Raw genomic sequence first — 21,038 nt, 5'->3', positions numbered from 1 at the left:
CCACTTACTTTGAAAGCTTCTTTCGTAGCTCTTTTATCTGATCATTCTTTTTTGAGAGAATCTCCTTCATATTGCGATAGGCAGCAGTTTGTTGGAATTTCTTTTCTAATTCCTATACATTTTGAATCATTAAAAATACTACATTTGTATTATACTAGGATTAAAACATTCAAAATGCTGCTATCAATATAAATGAAAAATAAGTACGATAAGAGTATTTATAAAACAAAAGTTTAGTTTAGCAAAGTGTAAAAAGCCTAAATCAAACTCATAAAGTGTTTAATTATTTATATTTATAATATGTTGAAGCTTATTTTTTATTATTAAAATCAACATGGGATTAAAAAAATCTTCAGGAGCATGGTATATAGCTACTATTCTAGAATAAGAATTAAAGTTGAACAAAAGGCAAAGATGGCCAAAAAATGTAGCTGGGGAAACAAACCTTTTCAGCCAGTACTAATTGGTCTTGAACCTTAAGTAAATCATGTTTTGTTGACATGAGATTCTCTTCCAAGGATTTTTGGCTTGCAGTACTGTCTTGCAGTGTTCTCTCAAACTGACACTTCAAATTAGCCATGGTATTTTCTAGTTCACTAACATCCTGAGTAGTGTTAAACTGAAAAAGAAGATATATGATTATTAAAAAAATATCTAGCCAAATATTTAACCTTAATTAATTAATTAGTCAAAACTTTAACCTTGGACTGTCTACTGTAGACCTCACCCCATTCCTAAGAGGTCTATAAGAGCCGTGCATAAGCGCACCAGCGTACCTACCATCCCTGTCCTAATATTTTCTTTTATTCGTATTCTTTTCATGTATTTATAATAATAATAATAATAATAATATTTTAATTTGTATACCGCCCTTCTCCCGAAGGACTCAGGGCGGTGAACAGGCAGATAAAATATAAATACACACAATAATTAAAAACATCCCTTAAAAAACTAATTTAAATGCCCAAAATGTTAAAAAACGTACTCCCCCGTAAAATCACAAAATTTTAAAAACCCATCCAATAAAAATAAAAATCAGGCTAGTCCAGCCATACGAAATAAATAAGTTTTAAGTTCGCGGCGAAAGGTCAGGTAATTGTCGAAGTCCAAAGGGAAGTTCGTTCCACAGGGTCGGAGCTCCCACAGAGAAGGCCCTCCCCCTGGGGGCCGCCAGTCGACACTGTTTGGCTGACGGCACCCTGAGGAGTCCCTCTCTGTGGGAGCGTACCGGACGATGGGAGATAGAAGCCGGCAGTAGGCGGTCCCGTAGATAGCCCGGTCCTAAGCCATGGAGCGCTTTAAAGGTGGTAACCAATACCTTGAAGCGCACCCGGAAAACAACAGATAGCCAGTGCAGTCTGCGCAGGATAGGTGTTATGTGGGAGCTCCGAGACGCTCCCTCAATAACCCGCGCAGCCGCGTTCTGAACTAGCTGAAGTCTCCGGGTGCTCTTCAAGGGGAGCCCCATGTAGAGAGCATTGCAGTAGTCCAGGCGAGAGGTAACGAGAACATGAGTGACTGTGCATAAGGCATCCCGGTCCAGGAAGGGACGCAACTGGCGGATCAGGCGAACCTGATAAAATGCTCTCCTGGAGACGGTCTCCAAATGGTCTTCAAAGGACAACCGACCATCCAGGAGCACGCCCAAGTTGCATACCTTCTCCATCGGGGCCAATGATTCACCCCCGACAGACAGCCGCATCTGCAGCTGACTGTACCGAGGTGCCGGCATCCACAGCCACTCCGTCTTGGAGGGATTAAGTTTGAGCCTGTTCCTCCCCATCCAGACCCGTACGGCTTCCAGACACCGGGACAGCACTTCGACAGCTTCACTAGGGTGGCCCGGGGTGGAAAAGTACAGCTGGGTATCATCATCGTACAGTTGGTATCTCACCCCAAAGCCACTGATGATCTCACCCAGCGGCTTCATATAGATGTTAAACAGGAGGGATGAGAGAATCGACCCCTGCGGCACCCCACACATGAGGCACCTTGGAGTCGATCTCTGCCCCCCTGTCAACACCGTCTGCGTCCGATCAGAGAGGTAGGAGAACCACCGATACACGGTGCCTCCCACTCCCAACCCCTCCAACCGGCGCAGCAGGATACCATGGTTGATGGTATCAAAAGCCGCTGAGAGGTCTAATAGGACCAGGCCAGAGGAGTAACCCCTATCCCTGGCCCTCCAGAGATCATCCACCAGTGCGACCAAAGCTGTCTCCGTACTGTATCCGGGCCGGAAGCCAGACTGGAACGGGTCTAGATAGACAGTTTCATCCAGGTACTGGGGTAGCTGACATGCCACCACACTTTCTACAACCTTCGCCGTAAAGCGAAGATTGGAGACTGGCTGGTAGTTCCCTAAAACAGCTGGGTCCAGGGAAGGCTTCTTGAGGAGGGGTCTCACCACCGCCTCTTTCAAGGCCGCGGGAAAGACCCCCTCCCGCAAAGAAGCATTTGTAATCCCCTGGAGCCAGCCTCGTGTCACCTCCTGAGTAGCCAGTACTAACCAGGAGGGGCACAGATCCAGTAAACATGTGGTGGCGTTCAGCCTACCCAGCAACCTGTCCATGTCCTTGGGAGTCACAGGATCAAAGTCATCCCAAACCACCTCAACAAGACGGGCCTCAGAACCCTCGCCTGGATCTACCCAATTTATAATTATGTTTACACCTGTATCTGTCATAAAATACATGTTTGACGAAATAAAATAAAAAAATAAATATTTAACAATATTGTGAGTGTGTGTATCTATATATATACATATACATACATATATATATATATTTGCATCCATATATACATATATACCCACATGCCCCTTTTAAAAAAAACTGAAGTTTTTAGATGTAAAAATAAATGCAATATATTCCTTTGTTAGAATATTGACAGATAAAGGTAATCCTCAGAATGGATGCTTTATGGTTCATAAAGCATTTACAGTCAAAATCAAAGGTTGCACCAATCTACCCACCTGTGTTATTTCACCACCTTTTGGATGGTTGGCAAATTATTTGCATTTATGATTAAGGCGTTCTCAAGTTGCCAAGTGCCCTGCAATCATGTATCTGCAATCTTCTCTGTCACTTCCTTGGAAAGTCAATGGGGAAGCTGACAAAGAAGGTATTAAATTTGAGGTTTGTTCCCATCGTGTGCAAGGGATTTCCAATCTCCCCCATGCAGAAATTATCCCGCACACTGAAGGAGCAGACCTCAGATCTGGCGAAAATGCAACACATGCCAGCGTTCTGAACCTTCCAGAATGGTGGCGTTCACCACCCTTTTCCCTCTTCTCTGAAAGGTTCAGAAAGGTTCTAGTAGGAAAAAAATGCCAACAAATATTTCCAGAGGGGTAATCCCTTGGCACACTGGAGAAATGGCCTAAAATTTGGCAAAAGCTTTAGTGAATATCAGTGTTCCTGCAACTGATTTCCCTGGTAGGATGGAGAGAGTTTAGGCTCAAGGTGTGATAGGAAGCCTGGGTCCTCTTCCTGCCCATTCCTAGGAGGCTCGAGTGCTCTCCCTGGCAGTGGGCTTGACAATCCACACAGCTGCTCACTCAACAACCACAATTGAGGGAGCTGGGACTGAAGTCTTTCAGGGAAGCAGTCAAGTGGCATCTTGCTTAATGATCGTTTCAGTCAATGACCAAGATTCCTGGCCAAATATGGTAATAAGCAGAGGACTACTTAGATTCTTACACAGAATTTCATAGAAATAAACCCAATCCAAAGATACTTTAGAAAACCTGAAGTCATAAAATTCAATGGACTCAATCGGATAGCATTTGTTAAAATTTATAAAATAATATTAAATAAAAAATTTTAATTGACAGCTTTAAGAGAAAAGAGGAAAACATATGAAATGAATTCACAATCAGTATTAGGCAAATTTACTTTTTAAAATAAAGTAACATGGAACTTATTGATGATTCACAAAATGAAAATTTATTTGATTAATGTTATTAATATTTCTAAAATGATAGAGATATACAATATATAAAGTTTTATTAGTTTCAAATTTGCATTTTATTCTATTCCTACACAAAACTTGTAGGTACATCTTTAAGAATTACCCAACTAACAAGCTGGGTAATCAAATGGCAATAAATGAATCCTACATAGAAATCTGAAGGTTCTCCTAGGAAAAAAGCACGACTGTCATGGCAATAATTTTAAATATTACTCTATAATTTCATGGTGGATTTATCCGCATTTATCCTACTTTATTTCATTTGTTGAATTTATTTGAATTCTACTGATCCTAGTATATTTGAAAATATTTTAGTTTACTTGGATCATTTTGATTTTTCCTCAACTGAAATCACAAAAGAACTCCAACACAAGGAGATGAATATTGCACAAAGTTTGGTAATTGTCAGAATATAATGGCCTTTAATGAGATCTTATTAAAGCCTACAATGTCTTTGCTTTTTTATTATGTTGCACTTAATATTTTATATTTATATTTATTGGTTCTTTGAACAACTGAATAGCTCTTCCTGAACTTTATAAACTATTTTTAAACATAATTTTTACTTTTGAAAAATGATCCAGCAGGGACAAAATAAAAAAAATATTCAACAAGTCTGAAGGAAATTAAGGGGACTGTGGAGAAATCTGTGTTTATTTATCAGAAATCAAATGCCTATTCACAAATGAGCAGTTAAATTAATGTAAAAAAGTTGAACTGAAATGATGTTTTGACTCATTTGTTTAATTGGATTCTCTATTTGGTTTTAGGATTTGTGCGATGAATAGAACACATTTTAGAGAATATTTATGCAGAAATATTGAAAATTCAAAGGGGTTCACAAACCTTTATGCAATATTGTATCTTTGAGAGGCATGTATTAAAAAGATAGTGTTAATTTGCTACTGCAAGAATTCAAATCAAAAATTGTGGAAAAAAATGGAATATATTATGGAGTATATAAGGAATATCACAGAACTTCAAAAAAATAGGATGAAGCAAGGTTTTAGTATTATGGTTTAAGATTGGACTATACAGTAAAGCATTATATTTAGATGAGTTAAGTTCACCATAAAATTTTGACACACAACTAAAATAATTTTCATGGAATAATTTTATCAAAACAATTGTAGTTATTTGATATAGTCTAAATATTTTATACCTTTTGATCCCCCTGAGCAATCTGTATGGTCTGTAAAGCCTTTTCTAACTTTGATTTTTCATCCAATGCATTTGTAGCCTGGAAAAAGATTTGAAAATTCAGGTCAAATCTTATTTTAAAAAGAAACATCCATCCACTCTAGAAATGGTTTACCATTTTCTTCTTCTGATTATATTCATTCATCTACCCATCCATCTACTCATCTACAGTAAAACCTCAATCTAATAGATCATGTTGAATAAAGACAGTTAAATATGAACATATGTCATTCATTGAGAACTACATCATTATGTCTTTTGCATGTTTTACAAATTGTGTCGTTTTCGTGGCAATCTGCATAATTTGTGAAATGAAATCATTATACAAGTCAATTGATTCAAATTACATAATATAATCTAATTTAACATAAATGTAAGTATCTTCAGGTGAAACAGATTTTTCTATTATTTTGTGGAATATCTAAATGGAAATGTCCATTGCACCTCAGATGCACTAAATGATTGTTTGTTAAATCAAAATCATACTTGATTTATCAAAGAATTTTTACCTGTATCTCTATTGTCTTTAATCGAGTCTTCAGTTTTTCATTTTCTTCATGAAGCCTTGCAATTTCCTGCGGGCAAAATATCAAACAAACTGTAGAAATATTTAAATGTTTTATAGAATCATTTATCACAGTTTGAAAAAGATAATGCACCAGTACATAGAGATTGCCTGTTTAATTAGTGTGGATTCCCCCCCCCCCCGTAGTAGGTTTTAATTACTATTTAAATTGATTTTTTTACCCTTGCAGATTGCTCGAACTCACGTACAAGTGAATTGCCGTAGAAATAACTAAAGTTATAAATTAAATTAAATTAATTAAATTAAATTAAATTAATAAATTAAAATAAACATTAAAATACATTTGCTTTCATTCATAAAATACATAAACCCCAATATGAGATTATTAGGCTTTGACACATTTGATTTTAACAATACAAAGCATTTCATCTGGGCCAGAACTAATGCCTCTTTTCAGTTAATGTTTCCAGTTTCATTATATTGCTGCTGATGGGCTTCAAGGTGAAGGAAATAGTGGGAATAAACTAAGGATAATAAACTAATGATTTGGTAAATGTTCCTTCTGTAATTTGGGAGAAGGAATGGATTAATTTCAATTGCTTTATGTACATCTAGTCCTGTATTTTTCCATTTCTGTTGACAATTTGAATTTTTCCTACATATTTGACTATTTCTTCTGCTAAATTCCTGACACAGTAAACAAAGTTTTAAAAAATCTAACTACTGGTTATTCTTAGACTTCAGACTGTTAAATTAACATAAAATGACAGGTTGTTCTGGTTAGTGTTCTTAGGGTATACTCTTGTTACATATATTTTCATCAAACATCCAAGATTTAGACCTAACATTCTGCAATCCAATTAGTGACATATTACAAAAAGCAACTTAAAAATAATTATCTGAAAATAATAACGTTTATTCTTAAGTGAATCTTAATTATAATCTAGGGAAGCTGGTAGGGAAGGTTGTAAGCTGCTGGCATCTGTTGAGAAATCCCCTCTTGTCTCTAGGGGCTGGTTGACAGAGCTGCTTCCCAAAGGAAGCTGAGCTGCTTTGGCAGGATGCAGAAACAGAAGTGAAATCAATGATGATCCTGCATCCTGCCTAAGGGATTTCCTTCTATGCACAGAGGGGAATTAAATTCCTCTGCTGGGGTACAGAAATGGAGCCAAAATTCTTTTTCAGTTGTCCTTTTTATTAGTGTATAATATACAGTGTATATTACAAAATACAAAAATACAAAAGCAAGTAATAGGAAAAATAGGGGAGGGAAAAGAGAAGGGGAAAGTGTAGAAAAGAAGAGGAAAAGAAAGAAAAGGCATTGATTTCTGACTCCCTTTGGTGCAGTAGAATAAGATAGTAACATCAAACCTCAATTTTTTACTTTTACCTAAGAGTATAAACTACCCATTTCTTCTATAACAACAAATCTATCTAATCAATAAAACCCAAAATCAAAATTTCATTTTTTCCACTCAAACATAAAGTCCAGAAGCAGTTTCCATATAGAAACAAAAGTAATTGTTTTTTCCTTTCTTTTATCAAAGCAGTTAATTTAGCCACCTCTGCTAATCAATTTTTGCAGCCGTTTGTCCATTTTGGGTAAACAATGAAGCCAAAATCCCGAAGTTACTTCTGTTCCTGCACTCTACCAAAAGAGTTCCCTTCCGTGTATGGAGGGGTGCTGAACTCCCGATAGGCAGTTTTCAGCCCCCAGTTATGAGAGGGAGTTGAAATCAAAGCAAATTGTGACAATCAACATAGTAAAGTTAGGTGTGTAGAATGTCCCAGGCAAGTAGGGGAAGCCCTGGGAAGCAGTATGTTTCTTCATTCAGTAGCTGAAAAAACAGTGAAGCAGTCACATGGGTGTTGTGGTCAACTACTACTTTCTTCTATAACCAAGTTTTCTGTAAACTGTGTTTTTTAACTACCTGTACATGTATACTGGAAAACATGGTTCAGGGTACATATGCTCTGGATCACTGATCAGGAAATGATAAATAATAAACAGTCAACATTCTGAGATGCTGCCAATTGCTTCTCCCAATGTGATGCACTGGGAGAACTTTTAGGGAATGTTACATTTTCTAAAATTCTCCCAATGCATCACATGGAGAGAAGCAATTGGCAGCATCTCAGAAACCAACCTTATCAAGCTCACATTTTCAAATATAATCTTTCTTTTGAAGCTTCTCCCCAGAACAATATTTGGTTCCATTTTACTCAAGCTTCAGAGTACTACGTGTATTCAACAAAATTCTGATCTCTTTTAATTTTTTTTTAACATTTCGTTTACTTGCATAGAATACAAATAAAAAGTATACAATATTTCCAAATTATTTGTTATTTTTCTTTTTTCCAAGTGTTTCCAAATCATTTGTGGATATTTTTTTTCAGGTGTGTATTTCAAAATACAGAGAAATTGTTTTTACTAATAAGTCATTAGCAATTTAAAGTTACTACAATAATTACTTAAACTTCTAAATATTGCTTGAATAATAAGGAATATATTTAGTTTAATTGATAACTAGTTATACTGAGTGGAGTGGAGTGAAGTGAAACAATTATTACATGAATGGTCACCTTGTTTAGCAATTCTGATGCTCCCTCATGCAATGGAGTAAGTTTAGTTTTAACCAACTCTGGATTCAGCTGAAAAGGAAAAAAATACAAATTAAGTGTCTCTAAGATAATATTAATTTATTCAGAAGTAGGATCTCCCAAATCAAATAATTTTAAGGTGTATTCTAAAATTAATATTTAGAAATTATTGTTTATTCTTCTTTTATTCTGATAGGAAAAATCATTTCTAGTTAGCATTTGCAATCAGACAAGAACACACACATACTATATATCAGTGGTGGGATTCAATTAATTTAACAACCAGTTCTCTGCCCTAATGATTTCTTCCAACAACCAGTTTGCCAAACTGCTCAGAAAGTTAACAACCGGTTCTCCCGAAGTGGTGCGAAGTGGCTGAATCCCACCACTGCTATATATATCAAAATGAGATATGAATTAAAATAACACCAAAGCTAAAAGCAGAAAACAAATTTTGTTTTGTAGTTAAAAAGAGATTAGAAAAGCTGCTTTATATCTTCCAAGTGCTTTTTTTCCTTTGATTCTACATACCATTGAAATTTTTAAACAAATTCTGTATATATCTTTGGATCTGCACCTAGTAAGCAAAAAACTACTTTATGACATCCTTTGGTAACACTGGAAGGATTCTTGAAATGAGCAATCACTTGCCCACAGAAGATATATTGTGTTGGTTTTATTTTCTAAAGCCACAAAGATATATTGATATATATCTTCAATACATCTCTGATATGATTATATATTCTGTTGATCTCACCTCCCAAAATCACGAAGGTAAATTATATCATGCAGAGTTTTCCTGTATTGCAGTTTTTAAACGTAAATACCTACCTATATAGGAATTTCTATATTAAAGAAATAATAGGTTGGCCTCAGGAAACAATTTATTTAAATCTTGGTAAATTGGACCTATCCAGCTGGTAAAACTGGTAAAATCTTCCCTTTAATATTGGCTCCAACATTTTCCTAATGCCAACAGTGTCCTCAAAGAGAATTTCTCACCTACAAAAGTAACTTTCTGTACTATTTGTCCTTAAATTACAATTGACAAACCAAATTCAGTCACTTTCTCCTGCTGACTGGTTACATATACTTTGTATTGATTTGTGCTACCTGTGCTACATCTACCGATAAAGAAAGTAGACATCTATTTACTATTAAGCCGCTCAAGGTGAAGGGTTAACATTTTGTCCATCATCATGTACATATTTTGGAATAATAATAATAATAATAATAATAATAATAATAACAACAACAACAACAACAACAATAACAATAATAATAATAATAATAATATTTTAATTTATAGACTGCCCTTCTCCTGAAGGACTCAGGGCGGTGAACAGCCAGTTAAAATACAGGAAAACAGACAATATTAAAAACAACCCTTAAAAAACTCATTCAATTGGCCAAAACTAAAACACCCTATAAATTGCTAAAAATTTAAAACCCCAATTAATCAAATTAAAATTTTAAAAAATCAAGCCAGTCCAGCGAGACAAAACAAATAGGTTTTAAGTTCGCGGCGAAAGGTCCTAAGGTCAGGCAATTGTCGGAGTCCAGGGGGAAGCTCGTTCCACAGGGTAGGAGCCCCCACAGAGAAGGCCCTCCCTCTGGGGGCCGCCAGTCGACATTGTTTGGCTGACGGCACCCTAAGGAGTCCCTCTCTGTGAGAACGCACCGGTCGCTGGGAGATTGAAGCCGGCAGAAGACGGTCCCGTAAATATCCCGGTCCTAAGCCATGGAGCGCTTTAAAGGTCGTCACCAAAACCTTGAAGCGCACCCGGAAGACCACAGGTAGCCAGTGCAGTCTGCGCAGGATAGGTGTTACGTGGGAGCTACGTGCTGCTCCCTCAATAACCCACGCAGCCGCATTCTGGACTAACTGGAGTCTCCGAGTGCTCTTCAAGGGGAGCCCCATGTAGAGAGCATTGCAGTAGTCCAGGCGAGATGTAACGAGAGCATGAGTGACCGTGCATAGGGAATCCCGGTCCAGGAAGAGACGCAACTGGCGGATCAGGCGAACCTGATAAAAAGCTCTCCTGGAGACGGTCGTCAAATGGTCTTCAAAAGACAACCATCCATCCAGGAGCACGCCCGAGTTGCGCACCTTCTCCATCGGGGCCAGTGACTCGCCCCCGACGGACAGCCGCATCTGCAGCTGACTGTACCGGGGTGCCGGCATCCACAGCCGCTCTGTCTTGGAGGGATTAAGCTTGAGCCTGTTCCTCCCCATCCAGACCCATACGGCTTCCAAACAGCGGGACAGCACTTCGATAGCTTCGTTGGGGTGGCCTGGGGTGGAAAAGTACTGCTGAGTGTCATCAGCGTACAGTTGGTATCTCACCCCAAAACCACTGATGATCTCACCCAGCGGCTTCATATAGATGTTGAACAGGAGAGGCGAGAGGATCGACCCCTGCGGCACCCCACAAAGGAGGCATTTCGGGGTCGATCTCTGCCCCCCTGTCAACACCGTCTGCGTCCGGTCAGAGAGGCAGGAGGAGAACCACTGATAAACGGTGCCTCCCACTCCCAACCCCTCTAGCCGGCGCAGCAGGATACCATGGTCGATGATATCAAAAGCCGCTGAGAGATCTAATAGGACCAGGGCAGAGGAGTAACCCTTACCCCTGGCTCTCCAGAGATCATCCACCAACGCGACCAAAGCCGTCTCAGTACTGTAACCAGGTTGGAAGCCGGACTGGAACGGGTCTAGATAGAGTTTCATCCAGGTACTGGGGTAGCTGACATGCCACCGCACTCTCTACAACCTTCGCCGTGAAGCGAAGATTGGAGACTGGATGGTAATTACCTAAAACAGCTGGGTCCAGGGAAGGCTTCTTGAGGAGAGGTCTCACCACCGCCTCTTTCAAGGCAGCGGGAAAGATCCCCTCCCGCAAAGAAGCATTTGTAATCCCCTGGAGCCAGCCTCGTGTCACCTCCTGTGTGGCCAGCACCAACCAGGAGGGACACGGGTCCAGTAAACATGTGGTGGCATTCAACCTTCCCAGCAACTTGTCCATGTCCTCGGGAGTCACAGGATCAAAGCTATCCCAAACAGCCTCAACAAGACGGGCCTTGGAACCCTCACCTGGATCTACCCAATTTTGATCCAATCCGTCCCGAAGCTGAACGATTTTGTCGTATAGATAACCATTAAACTCCTCGGCACGCCCTAGTAATGGGTCCCCCTGCCCCTCCTGTTGAAGGAGGGAGCGGGTCACCCGAAACAGGGCGGCCGGGCGGTTATCTGCCGACGCAATGAGGGAGGAAACGTAAAAACGCTTCGCCTCCCTCAATGCCACTAGGTAGGTCCTACTATAGGACCTAACTAGTGTCCGGTCAGCCTCGGAGCGGCTGGATCTCCAGACACTCTCTAGCCGTCTTCTCCGGCGTTTCATCTCCCTCAGCTCCTCGGAAAACCAAGGAGCTGGTCGAGATCGGCGCCGGGTCAGAGGCCGCAAAGGCACGACACGGTCCAAAGCTCCAGCCGCGGCCTGTTCCCAGGCCGCGACTAGTTCTTCAGTCGTGCCGTGGGCCAGATTCCCAAGCTCCGTCAGGAACCTCTCAGGGTCCATCAGACACCTGGGACGGAACCAACGTATTGGTTCCGTCTCCCTGGAATGAGGGCAACGCTCTTATCTTGGATGGCAAACCTCATTTAAGCAGCATTCCCAGTATATACAAGGATACCGGATGATACAAATTGTAACCGTGAAACATTTGTTGCTTTTACCTCTTTTACACACATGCGCATACCAGCATATTCACACGAAAGCCAATGATGTAATTACTAACCAATTATTGTGCCTTGGAGATTCATTAGCCAATAATGAAGCTACACATATGTTAGCTAAGCTGAGCTAGGTATGAAAAGTTATATAAACTTTGTGTGTTCAATAAGATGCTATTTATTCTGGACATTGTTTACTGTTGATTCTATGGATTCTCTATGCTGTTGATTCTTCAATAAACTTCGTTACTGATTCTGGAAAAAGTCTGATTCATCATCTTCAGCCTTCGGAATGTTTCAACAATTGGCGCCCCGAAACAGGGACTCCTTACTTCGCCCAGCAAGGACAGGTGTGCACCTTCAGCCTTCAGGCTTCTTCAACCATTTTTTTGGTTTCTGTGAGTATGGGGTCTTTGCTTTCTCAGGGGCAGAGAAAGCATGCAGAGGAGTTAGCTTATCTTCTTAAGAAAAATGAAAAAAAATTGTTTCACAACGAGCTTTCTTTCAGCTGGTCCAAGAGATTGCTTTAAAATCTTTATGGTATTCAGAAAAAGGCTCTTTAAAATTGTCAGATTGGTTGTCTTATCATTAATTACTGATTGGATTAATTTAACTGAGGAAAGAGTTTTGAATATAGAAGGTTATGGTTTGTTATATGGGTGGCATGCCTATTTATTATATGATAAGAAAGTAGATAAAATATTTAAAAATAATATAATTAGAAATGCATTATTGAGGGTTTGGAGGAAATATCAATATAAATTAGATGGAAAGATTCCAATATGGGCAATCCCGAGACACATGATAGAAAATATAAATATATATCAAAAGATGGAGGTAGTTACCTATAAAGAACTTCTTTGTATGGAAAAGGGGGAATTACAATTAAAATCCAGAGAAAAGATGGGGGAAGAAGGGAAAAATTATACATGGTTCCAATATGGACAATTACAAGCTAGATGGAAATTAGATCAAAAAATAGGTGTTAAGCAAACTGAGGATAATTTGTTAAAACAAATGAGAGATCAAGGCCAACAGCATATTAAGAGGTTGTATAATGTATTAGTAGAAATAGACTCAGAGACTGAATTGGTTAAGGATTGTATGATTAAGTGGGCACAAAATTTTCAGCAACCAATAATGTTGGAAACTTGGGAAAGAATTTGGGTGAGGAATGTTAAATTTACACAAGCGCAAAATATGAGAGAAAATTTTTATAAGATGTTTTATAGATGGCATTTAGACCCCAAAAAGTTGTCATGTATGTATCCTAATGTACAGGCTAAATGTTGGAGATGCGATTGTGAAGATGCCACTTATTACCATATATGGTGGACTTGTAAAAAAGTTAAAGCATTTTGGATTAAAGTATGGTGGATCATGCAGAATATTTTGAAAAAGAAGATTAAGTTTACCGCACGGTTCTTTCTACTAGGAATAATTATGGATTGTACAGCTATAGAGACTAAATTGATTTTGATCTTAATAACAGCCGCAAGACTTTTGATTGCTCAATATTGGAAGAAAGAAGAATTACCTACAATTGAAGAATGGACACTCAAAGTATCAAATCTGGCAGAAATGGCAAAAATCTCTGCTTACTTGAAAGACTATACACAAGAAAAATATATTTTAGAATGGAAAATGTGGATTGATTATATTCAAAATAAGTATCAGATAAAAAAATATCGAATAGCATATGAGTAAATTTAGGAAATATTTTGTATTAGATATATTTCTGAAGGAGAGGGGAATTGAGAGTGTGATTAAGTGTGGAGAGACTAGAGATTATAATTTAGGAATTATTTTAGATTATGATTGTTAGTTTTGATACCCTGCATTTTGTTCTGGGAAGTCGGGGTAGGGGGTGGGAGTAAGGGGAGGGAATTGGGGGTTGAGGCTAGAGATGGAGTGATGGTTAATGTACAGGGATTATTGAAGATGTATAAATATAATTAATGTAGGGTCGGGTCTGCCCAGTTACCATTTTAGAACAGTGGGGAGGGAGAAAAGAGAGAGTAGGAGGTAGGAAAGAGGAGAAGAGGAAGGAAGAGGGGTAGAAGAGGGAGAAGGAAGGTGGAGGGTGGAGGGAGGAGAGGATGTAGATAAGAGAAGGAGAGGAAGGTCTGGAAAGTAAAAGAAGGTAGAAGAGGGAAGAGTGTTAAAAAGGGGGGGGGTGACTGGGCAAGCCCGACTAATTGTATATAACTGTACATTGAATGAGTTGTTTGACATGATTGTAAAAATAAAACTTTTTTATGAAAAAAAAATTGTCAGATTGGGAGAAAATTGGAACAGTTTTGCATTCAGAGCCACGGGCAGAGATAGAAATTTTGCAAGTTTGGCATTTATGTCACTATGCTGTAGAAACATTTGGTCATAAGGAAGTTTCTCTTTTATCACCTCCTTCACCTCAGCATTCCACTGCTATTGTGCTTCCTTCAGTGTCTGAATTATTATCTCCTGTTCTTCATGATACTGGACAAAAGCCACAAAAACCTCCTCCTGACATTGTTCCACAATCTTCTTTTCAAAAGATGGTAGAAACTTGTAAGAAAGATGTTGCTATTTCTGGGAAAGAGTCAGCTGAATTGTTGTCTGTATGTCCTGTTCAATATCATCCAGGGCTGGTCAACAGATAGCAGAATGGGAGGATTTGCCATATCAAATTTTACCGGAGTTGAAGCGAGCTGTTACAGATTATGGAGTTAGTGGAAATTTTATAAAGGGGTTGTTAGAAGGCATTAGGTTTTCGCTCAGGAAACTTGCCAATGAAGAAAACAAAGCCTGCCTTTTCTGTAACACTATCCCCCTCTCTTGTGCAGCCCTAGCCACAGCCAGTAGTGCTGGGGTTGATTTAGCTACTCAGGAAAATTTGGATTTTAAGTTTCCTTTAGAAGTTAAACTTGTGCATTCTCAGTACACTGGTCCTATACCTTCTGGATTAGTGGGTCTTATTTTACCACGTTCTTCTGCTCATAAATTGGGCTATTTTGTGGTTCCAGGAGTTATTGATTCTGACTATACTGGGGTTATTCTTATGCAAATCTGGGTTAATATTCCACAACTTCTCTCTAAGGGCTCTTCTGTGGCACAACTTCTTTTTCTTCCATATGAGGTTCTTGCGTCTGGCACAGGGCATCGTGGTGATTCTGGTTTTAGATGGCATACACGCATATTGACACGAAAGCCAATGATGTAATTACTAACCAATTATTGTGCCTTGGAGATTCATTAGCCAATAATGAAGCTACACATATGTTAGCTAAGATGAGCTAGGTATGAAAGGCTATATAAACTTTATGTAATGTTCAAAAAGATGCTGTTGATTCTGGACATTGTTTACTGTTGATTCTATGGATTCTTTATGCTGTTGATTCTTCAAGAAACTTTGTTACTGATTCTGAAAAAAGTCTGATTCATCATCTTCAGCCTTCGGAACGTTTCAACATCAAGAGACACTAACTAACCAATGCAGAAGATATGGGGGAAGAGTAGGTTATTGTGCAGAAGATAACAGAAGAAAATAAAATGTTGTGTTAACCAGAGAACAAGATACCAAACTAATCAAGACAGTAAAAAAAACTCCTGAGGCCAAAAAATTACAATAATATATTGTACTAAATTTCTATAAAATCCTCAGGACCTGAAAATGTACCCATGACAACAATATAAACCCACAGCTATTTTTCCATTAGATCACTCTTTTAAAAATAATCATACCTTCTTATTTGAAGATGTAAATTCTGATTTTTCAAACTCAGCAACTTGTTCTAATAAATCCCTTGAAAAAAGCAATAAATATTTTAGTTAACCCTATTGAACATTAAATTACATTCAGTAGATGGCAGAATCTCTCAGCTAACCATGGTTGATCTCAGATGCTAATTAGACTTAAAGAGAAAGACTGGCAGAGCCAGGGAGAGGGGTGAAAAGGGAGATCAGCCTAGAATCACTATGTAGACTCAAAGTATATCCAACCCCCCAGCTTGTCTTGCCCATGACTGTGATTGACCTTTATCTGACTCTAGACTCATGATGGCAAACCTATGGCATGTGTGCCACAGGTGGCAAGCAGAGCCATATTGGTGGGCACATGGGCTCAGCTCTGGCCTTCTGGGCCCACCAGAAGTAGGGAAATAGGCTGTTTCCTGCCTCCAGAAGGCCTCTGGGGGGTGGGAAAGCCCATTTTTGCCCTCCCCAGGCTCCAGAGCCTTTCTAGGAGCCTGGGGAGACAGCAAACCATTTTTGGCCTCCAGAGGGCCTCCGGGGGATGGGGAAGGCCGTTTTTGACCTCCCCAGGCTTTTAGAAAGCCTCTGGAGCCTGGGGAGAGCAAAAAACAGGCCTACTGGGCCCACCATGCTGTTGCGTGCCAAAAGCGGGGAGACTGTGGGGGGGGTCGCATATGCATGCACAGGTTGCATAGAATTACGCGTGTAGGCACGCATGTGTATGACTCCCCCCGCGCTCCCCCTGCTTTTGGCACAAGATGGCAAAAAGGTTATCCATCACTGCTCTAGGCAAACTGATTATTACATCAGAAAATTTCTGTACGTAGGCTTTCAGCAATAAATCAGTTAAATTGTCCCTTCAGGTGTAGACCTATTCTTTTATGCCTGACACTAGATTTTGGATGCGGGTAGGCACCTGAGAACTCCAGGATTGTTAGCTAGATTTGAAAGTAAAAAAGTAGCCTAGAAAAAGCAACAGCAAATATCCTTAGCAATAGTACCAATATAAATGCAGAGTTACTAGGATTTGAGCTTAACTTGGGGGTGTCTTTATAATATAAAGATGTCTCAAATGAAAACATTATTTTTGAGACTTAAAAACATATTTTTGAAAGAATAAGTTTTATTGAGCAAACTAGATCCATTTCCAAATAAAACAGCTTTGGGACTCTGCTATCAATTATTATACCAATGTACTGGGTTGATTCATTATGAATAAAGACATCATATATATTAATAGAAATATTTAAAATCTATGAAGTTATCTTTAAAGTCCTCACCTATTTTCCAGTTCTGAAATGTCAGTTTGCAATTTAAGACACCATTTCTCTGCCTGGGAAAAAAATTGTCGTAAAAGTAATACATTGGTGTAAGTTGTATTAATAAGTTCTGATTCCACCTCACTATGCACTACAGTCTGTAAACCATCCAGAATATCAGTCACTTCATCAACAGTGAATGTATCTTCCACAAGCCTAAAAAAAGGAATCCAGAAAATAGAATAATTTTAAAAACTATGCTAACTATTCCAAAAACATTTTTTGAAAAGTAGTTTATGTAGGCATTCAATTTCACTAAATATAGCCAAGATGTAATGTCATGAATAGAATTCATATTTATTCATAAATTTATTCAGAATTTATTCAGCAAAACTAGCAAAAACCAGCACAAATTCATAGTCTCAGAGGAAATTACTCATTTCATCAATGAATAGCAAAGATGAAACCTATACATTAAGAATATTATTTCTAAATTTGTAAGTAATTTACTTTTTTATATTTATTTATTACGTCAATCCATATACAGGTAGTCTTCAATTTTTAACCACAATTGGAATCAGAATCTCAATCACTGAGTGCAGCATCATTAAGCTAGATGTCCACATTACTGCCCATGTGACTGTTTTCCTTAATGACTGTAATCCCAGCAGTCCTGGTTGTAGTCATTAAGCAACTGCATAGGTTGTTAAGCGGATAGAATCTCAGGTAAGGAGCATGGGGTGCCTTAAGGGACTGAGAAAGACTCTAGAAGGTTGCACTCAAGAACTAAAAATCTTCTGTGCCAAATCCAACCAGGATTTTCAGGATGGTAGTGTAGTGCAACATTTTGCAATGATCAGAAGTGCTTTGTGAGTTGTAAAGCATCCTTTCTGAAACTATCATAATTCTAGAGCATCATTAAATAAATGATAAGTCAAGGACTATATAAATGTGAAAAATAAAATAAAAAATAAATAAAATACTTGCCCATCTTGCAATTGTGACACTTTCCATTGGAACTGAATTTAAATAAAATTATGGTTGATATATAGAAGATAATTGCTTTTGTATGAATATGGGTGATACCACAATCAAATTTTAACTTCCTATGCTATTTTCTCAAACTTCATAATGGAATTTCTGAAGATATTCAAAATGTATTGGCTATAATGAACAGTAGAAACCAGTAAAGTACTCATAAGTGCACAAAATATATCCAGGGCAAAGTCCTAACTGGTTTGATAATTAAACAATTTTAAATATTCCATTTTAAGATGGTACTTTTTGAAGCTACATTTGAAACAAATATTTGTACATTATAATTAATTAATAAGAGATACAATGCTTGCCTTTCATATTTAAATTCTGTAATATGCATGATTACATTTTTAAAATAATTTTTTGGCAAAAATGCTATCAAAATGGTTTAAAACAATTTATATAAATGTCTGATACACATAGACTTAATAAAATAACAAGCTGGAAACATTTTTAACACAAGGAGGAAAAGCCATAAGAGCAGAGAAGGGTCAGTTGATACCGTAATAAAGATGGCTATATACAAATATGCCACAATTTGTCCTTCCATTTTATTAAAAAGCAAGGTGTTGGGAATCACTTCTGAGTACTGATTTTAATCAATATTGGAGTAATTATATAAGAGACTAATAACAAATGCAATATAGAAAGAGATTATGCACATCTTGACTGTGCAGGCTTTTGGATTCAAAGGCAAAAATGTGCCTTTTCCCAGTGAGAATAGTGCTTTAAAAACTGTAGAGAGGACTGAGCGCTGTCATAAAAAAACAACCTCTAAATAGTGGCTATGACCCTATGATTGAAGTTTATACCTTTTATGTGTGTTACCCAATCACAGCTGTCATATTGAATATTTGGATATCCTATGCACACATTCCTGGTTGCAGACTAATATGTGCATGTTTTATTGTGCTTCAAAGTACCTTTTTACCTTTGAATTCAATGTCTTGTAGACTCTAATGTATATCAGCCAAATACGTTTAAGTCATCTTTATTTATTTTGTATCACTATTTATATGTCCCATATGTTATCTGGCATAAATGTTGAAAATAAAATTAAAAAATTTAAACTGAACATGAGGATGCTTCCAAATCTTATGCATAGTTGCAGTATTGTTATACTTCTCATATTGGTAAATATGATCATGCTCTAATTAGAGCATGCATTTTCGACAATACGTTTAAAATTATGGCTAAAATTGGCATCTAATTTTCCTATTCTCATATTACCTGCTTTCCTTAAGGTCTTGAAAACAAGAGTCTACCGTCTTAAGGCGCAGACCACGTTTAGAGCGTGCAAATCGCATGTAGTTGATTACTTCATTCTGATGGTGATCATTTAGACCCAACTCTGCCTGCATATAAAATATAAAATACTGATATAAAGATTTCCTATAATATTTAAAGGACTTTCTATCATATTTAAAGAACTTATATGCTTAATTTAAAGGGCACTTAAGCTTTCCCATAACTAAAGAAATGGTTTATAGAAAATTTTCTGAAAATATACTTAGAATATTGCCCTTAAAAAAATACTTACATATATATTTATACACCATTTTTAAGTCACTGTCCCCATCATATAATTACATTGTCCAGATTTAAAAATCAAACCTGGTAGCCATGATGTTAATCAATACTATAAAAACTGAATAAATATATACAATCTTCATACACTCTTAGAAAAGAACAGCATATACAAAAAGAAAAATAAGAATGACAGAATATCAAATAGAAATTCATCATCGACATTCTCAGATTCATTTGATATCAACAATCCCATGCTCACTCATTCAAAGCAAGATATATTCCTACTGAAAGATGCAGCACTATTTCTGTCTGATCTGTCCAGCATAAATCAATACTAAGAATGATCCTGCAAGCGATCTGATAGTAAATCAGCAAGAAAAAAAAAGGATGGGGAGAGGAGGGAGGGTCATAATCAAATACTGCAAGACAAAATCCGGTATCAGAGATATGTGTGTAATGCGAATTCGGCATAAGTAAAAGTTTCCATATCAATGTTGTAAAAACACCAGTTTCTTTCCTGCTATCCAGTGATACGGATTTTTGCAGTCAAGAATTGATAGCCCTATCTTTAGCGTCACAGGGGTCTTAATGTTACACAATTTTAATTTCTAATGTAAAGATCTAAACTGATAATTTGGAATGCAGTAAGCGACGATCAGGGCTCTTTTGAGCGAATAATGCCACATTTTGAGCGAATAATGCCAAATTCCATTTCTCCCGCGAAGTGAAGGAAGAGCATAACCGAATATTGAAGGGACGGCTGAAAAACAGCAGAAGCGCCGGTTACTCACCATGACGAACCACCGGCGGCCCACTACGAAGAAGACGCCACGATTTACCGGACTAAGGTTGCCATGGTGAAGAAACGAAAACCTCGCGAGCGTCTTCTTTAAAGCATCATTGGCTGATCGAGTGTTCTCACTGACGGAAATGAAGTTCTTTAGTGGTCGCGTGGGCGAAAAGGCGGGTTAACGGCTTTTTGGAAGGAGGGATTCTGCTATAGCTCAGAGGTTTCAAAGTCGGAAACACTGGCATTATGTTCTTTACGTTATTTCCCGCCCTATCCCAGTACGCCCGGGATAAATAGAATCATCTATAAATAGAATCATCTATTGCAATGTTCTTCCTGTTGAAAACTTCTTCAGCTTCAATCACAACAATACAAGAGCAATTTTAATGTTAACTGCTTCAATCTTGATTGCAGAAAATATGACTTCTGTAACAGTTATTGATGTTTGGAACGCATTACCTGACTGTGGTCTCCTCAAAATCCCAAAATCTATTATTGACCTCACCCCATTCCTAAGAGGTCTGTACGGGGCGTGCATAAGAGCACAAATGAGCCTACCATTCCGTGTCCTGTTGTTTCCTTCCAATTAATATAGTTATTACATACTTATGCTCATATATATGCTTATATATTATATAATTATTTCATGTTAAT

The 21,038-nt window shown here is 38.0% G+C and overlaps 1 protein-coding gene across 1 annotated transcript in view; it reads right to left on the bottom strand.

The window, feature by feature from the left end:
- LZTFL1 (leucine zipper transcription factor like 1) overlaps positions 1-20,539 on the bottom strand; it is a 31,325-nt gene extending 10,786 nt beyond the window's left edge. Inside the window, exons 1-9 of the mRNA XM_058183371.1 lie at positions 20,386-20,539; positions 19,295-19,419; positions 17,048-17,242; positions 15,759-15,819; positions 8,282-8,350; positions 5,682-5,747; positions 5,135-5,212; positions 446-619; positions 9-112 (exon numbers count right to left, since the gene is read on the bottom strand). Coding sequence (XP_058039354.1) covers positions 9-112; positions 446-619; positions 5,135-5,212; positions 5,682-5,747; positions 8,282-8,350; positions 15,759-15,819; positions 17,048-17,242; positions 19,295-19,419; positions 20,386-20,388 — 875 coding nt within the window. The 5' untranslated portion in view covers positions 20,389-20,539. The remainder of the gene's footprint in view (positions 1-8; positions 113-445; positions 620-5,134; positions 5,213-5,681; positions 5,748-8,281; positions 8,351-15,758; positions 15,820-17,047; positions 17,243-19,294; positions 19,420-20,385) is intronic.
- Positions 20,540-21,038: the final 499 nt, after the last annotated feature.

This window comes from Ahaetulla prasina, chromosome 4, assembly GCF_028640845.1.
Source record: "Ahaetulla prasina isolate Xishuangbanna chromosome 4, ASM2864084v1, whole genome shotgun sequence".
NCBI lineage: Eukaryota > Metazoa > Chordata > Lepidosauria > Squamata > Colubridae > Ahaetulla > Ahaetulla prasina.
This window is presented reverse-complemented; position numbering and strand designations above follow the sequence as displayed.